The sequence below is a fragment of the Athene cunicularia genome, assembly GCF_003259725.1.
Source record: "Athene cunicularia isolate RWA chromosome 25 unlocalized genomic scaffold, athCun1 chr25_part1, whole genome shotgun sequence".
Taxonomy (NCBI): Eukaryota; Metazoa; Chordata; class Aves; order Strigiformes; family Strigidae; genus Athene; species Athene cunicularia.
Window position 1 is genome coordinate 521,573 of NW_020799134.1, and position 7,775 is coordinate 529,347.

The 7,775-nt window shown below is 56.8% G+C and overlaps 1 protein-coding gene across 1 annotated transcript; it reads right to left on the reverse strand.

The window, feature by feature from the left end:
- Positions 1-4,835: 4,835 nt before the first annotated feature.
- On the reverse strand, positions 4,836-6,741 carry LOC113488695 (protein MRP-126-like). Its single transcript, XM_026863983.1, has 3 exons — positions 6,644-6,741; positions 5,874-6,032; positions 4,836-5,176 (listed from the first exon to the last, which is right to left on the reverse strand). Exons 1-3 carry the CDS (start codon positions 6,650-6,652, stop codon positions 4,991-4,993), a joined length of 354 nt encoding a protein of 117 aa, XP_026719784.1. The 5' UTR covers positions 6,653-6,741; the 3' UTR covers positions 4,836-4,990.
- Positions 6,742-7,775: the final 1,034 nt, after the last annotated feature.

Below are 7,775 nucleotides of genomic sequence, written 5' to 3' on the forward strand. Positions count from 1 at the left end.
CATCTCCTCGTATTAAAAAAAAAATATATATATATATATATATAACCAGAGGTTCTCTTCATATATAAAGGTTTGCATTTAGCTTCCTCCAAAAGGTTTAATTTTATTTTTTTTTTTCCTTTACAACCAAGGTGATTTGTGAGGTCACGGGGCTTTGCAATGTTGAAGCTTTAAAAATTTCGTAGACAATAAAAAATAAAAAATAAAAATCCCCTTCCTGCCGAAAAGGTGGCTTTAATTTTTGAGGCCGTCCCACGTGTCTCGTGTGGGCTGTCACTGGGCACACACCGCGTTCACGTTCGCCCGGCTCGGACGATGGTTTCTTCTGTGAGAAAGGGGAAAGAGCGCTGAGCTGCTTTGCCAAGAGGGCAGCCTGCTCCCAGGAGTGACAGCGACGTGGGCATGACACCAGCCCCGGGTGGCCGTGGCCAACGGGGTTATGAGCTCCCTCCCGTGGGAAAGTCACTTACTGCACATCTCGATGGGACGGGGACAGCCACCGCCCGGCCCAGCAGCGTGGCCTTGGTGCCAGGCTGTACTTCAGCTGGGATGGAGCAAACGAAGCCGTGCACGGGGCCAGGCTGCATTTTGCTGCCCATGGAGCACGTCAAGCCCTGCATGGGGCCATGCTACCCCAGGGCTCCCCGTGGAAGAACCAGGACAGGGGCTGTGGGGCTGCTGCAGCGAGGCAGCCAGGGCAGGACGCCTGGCTCTTGGCCGATTCTCTGTGTGGTCTCGGAGAAGTCAATGACCCCGAGTTTGCTCATCTGGAAAGGGGGTGTAACAAGCCCTCCCTGCTATGAAGGGTGTGCCAGCTATCATTAAGGGCTCAGGCACCGTCCCAAGATTGCCAGATACGGGACGAAGCCAGATGAGATCACGCTGTGCATCAGCCTTCCCAGGCGGCATTTGCAGGGCCGGGTTCAGAGCAGCGTGTTTGGGACAGGAGGGGTTGCTGGAGCCAACCTGTGCCGCCTACGTACGGCTGCTGACACCGCCAGCACGGCACAAGACGTCTTCTGCAATTAAGTGGGTTGTAAATGAGATGCAGACCCTGGTCTAGAGCTAAATTTGACCCTGGCACAGTGAAGCAAGAGGCAGCAAGTCCCTGCAGGCCCTCTGCAGCAAGGGCAGCCCGGCACACGGATGCTTTCAGATCAGCCCAGGGGCTGCTCTCACAGCTTATCCCCTGGAGCTGGGACTTTTGGGAGAGCCCCAGCCCTGAGGGACACGGTTCAGGGTTTTATTTGGGATGGCCAAGCAAGTGGGCACAGACAGCAGGGCAATTTACCCCTCAACCTTTTGGGGTACAGCTTTGCCATCTTGCTTAGCATAAACCCCACAGAGAGACTGATATCCCCACGATGTCTCTCCCATGAGTCAGGGCACCCACTGCTCCTGGCCATGGCCTTGATGGAGACGTTGGCAAAGGAGTGTTTTCTCACGGGCTGGAGCCCTGTCAGTGGCCGAGTGCTCAGGGTTTAGGGGTTTTATGTTGGCAGGCCCCTATCTCTGTACAAACACTCTTGGAATAGCATCTCTCTGCCATGGGGACGGCACGTGCCCGGGTGCAGGAAGGACCCCAGGACTGGGAATGCTGGGGGGTGGCCGGGCACAGCAGCGTAGAAGCCACTGCACGGGGCAGGAAGCATTTGCGGAGAAGGATGGGAGGGCAACGCACGGCAATGGCACCTACAACCGCCATACTCCTCCCTCCACCCGATTAGCACACGTCCGCCCGGGGAATCAGGGGAATTAGGAGGAAAATTGCTCTGAATCACTCTGAGCCAGTTCCTTCTGCTGGCTACTCCCTTTGAGCCCACTGCCACCACGGTGCCATCCCGCGGCAGCACGTCGCCATCCACAGCAGCGTCAGGCTGGCTTTGCTGGGCTCTGGGCCTGGCTTTGCCCATGACGGCAGGTCGGCTCCTGGCCGCAGGCCTCACCGGTGCTCCAGGACCGACCAGTTTCACCCTGCTGTGGCTCATCCCTATCAGCGTGTCTGGACTGATAACAAATGCGACGCGCGTGGTGCATCGAAATCCCCAGTTGCCACAGCGCTGGGCATTGCCCAACCCTTCCTGTGTCAGCCACAAGCCGGCTGACCCCAAGTGGGGGGGTCTGGGGGGCGTGAAGGGGGTCTGCGGCAAGCGGAGGAGATCAACAGTGTGCAGAGGGAGTCCATGGTGGGTAGGGGGACTGGGCACCATGCGTATACTGGGGCTGGACTGGGACCCAGCTGGAGGCACAGCTCAGCCCAGCTGGATCATATCCCCTTGTCGCAGAGCCATTCATAAAAGCCAGCCCTGGAGGTTTCAGCCCCTTTTCTCCAGCTTGGGAGCCCTGGAAGGGGCTCAGCAGTGTGAGGAGCTGGTGGCACCACCCCGAGTCCCTTTTGATGGGATAGAACAGGGTGACATAGTCCTTAGGCAGGGCCTAGGCTGGGATCCTTGGCAGGGTACGAGTGCAAGTTGATGACATTGCACCTCACCTGGGCAAAGCTCAAGGAGAGGGATGTGGGGTATAACCCCCCCAAACAGGGAAAGGAGGAGGATTTAGCATTTTTCTGTACCCAGCATTCACCTGCTGCTTTGAGCTGTGCCCTGGAGGAACTGCGGTGCTTCTCCCTTCTCCTGCTCCCCGTAAGACACGGGGAAAGAGAACTGATGTGGTAGTGTTGAGAAAGAAAGGAGCCTTTACCAGCAAAACAATGCTGTGGCTTGAGCAAGAAGGGTGTGAGAGAGGAGCTTTGGGTGTTTGCAAATCGGTGCATGTCCTCACGGTGCCAGCTTAGCCCAAAAATCCTGGGTTTGTTGTTTTTTTATCTTTATGACACATAAATCAGAATAATCCTGCTTATTGCAAGCAGCGCTGGTGGTGTAGGGACAGGAGATGTGGTGAGCAGGGGGTCACAGGATGGGCTCAGCCGCTGTGTCCCTGGGGTGCAATCCTGGGGAGCTCTCCAGGCCCACTGGTTCCCCAAGTTGTCCCGGGGCCAGCAGCCTTTGTGGCACATGCCACGAGGTGGCAGCAGGAGCCTGGTCCTCAGCTTCCAGAGGCCGAATCCTGCCTTATAACGTGGGGGTGAAGGCAGGTGGGGCTGGGGGCTGCCCCCCGTCCTGTTCCATGGGGGACGACAGTTGCCATCCTCATCCCCCAACGGGCAGCACGGCTGCGGGCACGCAGCCCCTGGCCCAGGGGCCTGAGCGAGCGCTCCTCCGCAGGGGGGGGGGTGCAGCCAACACCTTCTTGCTCACGTTGTTTTGGGGTCTCTGCTCAGGGGCTGTGAGCTCTGTCGGGGTGAAAGGATGCGTACGCATCTGGGGACCCCTCTGCCATTCCAACAGGATCACCTCTGCCTGGTCACAGCCCTGTCCTGGCACTGTTGCACTCAGGGTGTGTGTGGTGGCTTGTTCCTCGCCACCTCCGGTGCGATGGTCCAACAGCCCCCCGGTTGGGTGACACAACAGGAGTCCAGCACCCCGGGTTTCAGGGGACTGAAGTCCCGCTGTGTTGGCAAATATCCTGTTGCATCAGCACGACGAGCATCGAGGCCGGTCCCTGCCTGGATCCTGGGGGAAGGTCTCAGGGTGGTTTGTGGGTGCCCCCCCCAGCACCCAGATTTGTGTGTGACCACCCTCAGCAGGTGCTGAGCTCCTGAAAAGCTGCTCTGCTACAGACGGGACCCAAGCAACTGCTGTCCTGAAAGCTGGGAGTGTCCCTATGGGCCAGTCCTGGGGACAGCTCGGCTCTCCTGCCCTGGCAGGGTGGTGGCAAGTAACCAGCTCCACTCCCCCCCTTGGGCGGGGGGCTCTTACCTGCCGCAGAGACCCTAAAGTGCTGTAGGACGGGGTGCACGATCCATTTTGGGGGGTGGGATTGAGTGTCGGCTGCAGGGTCTGGCTCCGAAGGGGACCCGGTCACCCTGTGCAGGCTCAGGCAGAGCTGAGCGGAGTCTGGTCCCTGCAGCAGATTTTGTCCTGCAGGAAGGTGATTGGTGCTTCGGATGTCAAAACCGACTCCGAAGGAAGCCTGAAGCAACCTGGCCAGCAGCGCTGAAGCAAACTTGCGGCACTCTTGTGTTAACCGGGGGCTTGCTTCAGCGCCGCCGGTTTGGGGAAGCTTGTGGCGGGTTCCTTCAGAGAACGGGGTGATTTCAGGCCTTTGACTCACCCTTAGGAAATCACAACTCTTCCTTTTTCTCCCCCTCTAAAAGACATTTGCAAATCAGCAGCCAGGCTCCGGGCGTGCACGGCCGGAGTTCTGCTCAGCGGCATCGGAGGCGTTTCCAGCCCCCCTCACCCCGCTCTGAAAAGCAGTTATGAATAAATAACAGCTCAGTGCAAACTCAGGGGGCTCTGAGCGAGAAGTTTGGGTTCTCGATTCTCATCCACACAAAACCCAGCGGCCGGACCTTGTCGCTGGCTGTAACACTAAAACTAAACCCTTCCAGTCCCATGCCGGGTCCCTGCAGAGCAAAAGTGCCCTAAAAATAAAGGTGCTGCTCCAGAAAAGAGTTCTCATTCATCCCCATTCTTCCTTCCAGCTCTCGCCTACCGCCCCAGCTCAGTCCTAGGAGACACGTAGAGTGTTTTCAGGCCAAAACATTTTTTTTTTTCTAGTTGGAAATGCAAAGACCTGTCAAATTATACCACCTTCCCTGACCTGTGGAGCACATTAGAATTGTGTTGTGAGCGCCTGCTGCAACGAATCCTGCTCTCCCCAGGCATTCACCTCACCCCTGAGAACCCGCAGCCTGGCTCCAAGGTGGATCTGCCTAGTTTAAGTGCTGGGAGAGAGCAAGGTGCAAGGAAAACCCACGCTGACACACAGAAGAGCTTTGACAGCCTCAGGGCGAATCTTTATTTGGCAGCAAAACCATCAAACTGGAAGGGAGGAAAGGAGGGAGGTGGGTGGAGAGGGACGGAGGGGAGAAAATCAGGGGCTGCGGCACTGCGCGGGTGCCCTCGGCTGGGGACCACAGCCCGCCTCAGTGGTGGTGTTGGTGCTGGTGTTTGTGCTGGTGCTGCTGGTCCTCGACTTCGTGGAGGTGTTCGTGGGTGGCGATGGTCACGCGGATGATCAGCAGCATCGCCTCGCAGAAGCTGAGCTGCTCGTCCTTGTTGATGTCGAGGTCCTTCATGATCTCGTCGATGGTGACCTTGCTCTTCACGTGCTGCAAAGGAAGGGACAGGGTGAGGGCAAAGTCCTGTCAGTCACAGCTCAAACCTTTCCCCGGCCTCGCTGGGACCCTCAGAGATGTCAGGTCCCCAGTTGCTGGGTGCTATGAGTGGTTCCATCCCTGTGTTGTTGTCACCCGTTGCTTTGGGTACAACAATGATTCACCCGTGGCGATAAAGCAATCAGAGAGCAACAGGCCAGCACCGCTGCAAGGACACCGTGCGGTGCGGGGACCGATGCAGGCAGCAGCTCTGCATCAGCCACAAACTTCTCCTTTTAGCGCCTTGGATTAAAAACACTCCACCTTCCGCTTTAGCAAAGTGAGTTACAAAAAAAAAAAAAAAAAAAAAAAAAAAAAAAAGGGCTTTTTGGCTGATATTTCTGACATCATAGCTCCTAGATGGCAAAGGAACTCTTGGGCAATGCGATACTGATTTTTTGCAGATATGGCGATGAGGGTAAATGTCTGGCCGTGGGTTCACCCGGACCTGTGTGGGTTTCCTTCGTCTGTCTGTAAGGAGCATGGTGGGAAAGTGGCCGTCAGACGAGGAGGGTCTGGGCAGAAGGTGCTGGGGCAGGAGAGCAGAGTGGGAAGGGGGTGAATTTAGATGCTGGAGAAATTCAGACAATGGGGTCCTGCCCCTCTCCCTCCCCACGTAGACCAGGAGAGACCCTGCGCTGACCCCACTCACCTTCAGGTAGTTGGCAAGCTGCTTCTCAACCAGGAGCTTCAGCTCCTTCTTGGTCAGGGTGTCTCTGTCCCCCTCCCGTCTCGAGTACTGGTGGAAGACATCAATGATGACATCCATGGCCTTCTCCAGCTCAGAGAGCGGTTCCTGGGTCTGGGTGGTCTGGAAGAGAAAACAATTACACTGAATAATGTCAGAAGCCACAAGAGATGGGGAAGTCTGATGTAAACCAGAGAGGCTCCGGAACGGCCACCTGCTTCACACCAGATGAGGATGCAGCTTGGGTTTGTTCAGTTATTCTTTTGGGGGGGGATAAATTTGAGCGGTTAGTGTTGAGTTTTCTCTTCTACGAGCCAAAGGAGACCAAAGAGGGGGGGTCACAGCCTCTGCCTGGTTCTGCTCCGGGATGTGCAACTACAGATAATAGCTGAGCTGATCTCCCCGCTCCGCGCGCCTTCTGTAAGTCAGGTGCTGTTGGAGCGAGGCTCCCAAAACAGCTGGCACCATAAAAACCTCCGTAAAGATACAGGGTGTGAGATCTGATGTCCAGGAGCCCCTTCAGTGGTCAGACTGTGCTGGGGGGAAACCTCTTCCCGGAGGAGACATCTCGCCCGCCTTGTACTTTGTGCTTGGATGAGCCTGGATGGAGATATCTCTGCCAACATCCGATGGCAAGGAAAGGCTCCCCAAGGGTCCTTGTACCTCCAGTGGCCCAACCGACGCCTGGAAAAGAGCGCAGAGACCTTAAATGCCCGTGTCATCATCAGACTTGCCTTGCTCATCTTGACAAAGTAGCGAGATCCCCTCAGGCTGGAGCGGGGCCGGTCCTGAGCACGGCACCTCTTATAGCCTGGCCGTCCACCTGTGCCACTCCACCGGTTGTGAAATGTCTCTGTTTCATCCAATTCCAGTCCATCTTCATGACATACTTGTGCATTGCTTAAGGCTCCGGGGGAGTTGCTTAAAAGAGGTCTCTGTGGCTTTTCCCGCAAGGTCAGTGTCAGGGGGGTGGCCGGGGCGTCCCCTTCGCCCCCTCCACTTGGCTACTGGGGCTGCAATTCTCCATCTCCCAGCAGAAGTCCGTTCCCCGCGACTTCTTCAATTCCACCCGGTTTACCCTCCTCCACAGGGATGTCTCTCCATGCCGTGAGGCAAACGAGACACCCATCACCGTGCCTGCGCTTGGCCCCGCAGCATCCCCATCCCCGCCAGACCTGGTGCACACAAGCCTCGCCTGGTCCTGGGCACCCAAAAGCATCCCACTGTCGCTGGGGTGGCACGGGGGCAGCGTGGCCAGGCTTGTCCATGTGACATGGGGACAGGGATGGAGCTGGTGCAGAGGGCAGTGCCCCGGCGTTGGGGGGACCATCCCCTGCCTGCAGCAAACAGCTTTTTATGAAAGACAAATAATACGGGGTGGGGCTCCGGGAACTTCATTTCATCTCCTCAGGTTAGCAGCAGCCTGTGCCAGGGGTGGTTTCTCCCCACCCAAAGGAATGCTTTGAGCTGTGGGGACCAGGTGTGGCTGAAAGGTGTATTTTTACTTTAGGACTGTGTCCTCACTTTGTGCCTTCTTTTTTGTTGTTGTTGTTGTTGTTGTTGTTGCTTCTCGGTGTTGCAGAGACCCAGGGCAGGCGCTTCGGCTCAGCGCAGCTAAGACCGGGAGCAAAACGAGATTTTCCAGTGCTTCTTCATTAAAACTCTCCGTCTGCTGGTTCGGCTGACTCGTTTTGGGGTTTGTTTAACCTGCTGAGCGTGATACTAATCTCAGACACAAAGCGGAGGCCAAAATAGGGCCATGGACAGGCCTGGGGGGAGCTCCGGGAGCTCCAGATGAGCTGACAGGGGGCAGGACCATGCAGGGAGCTGCTAGGGGAGCAGCACTCGGCCCCCACACCCTCACTG

Coding starts and splice junctions, on each gene's coding strand:
- LOC113488695 (XM_026863983.1), bottom strand. Junction 5,177..5,873: donor AGCTTGCCAACTACCTGAAG/GTGAGTGGGGTC, acceptor CTTCCTTTGCAG/CACGTGAAGAGCAAGGTCAC.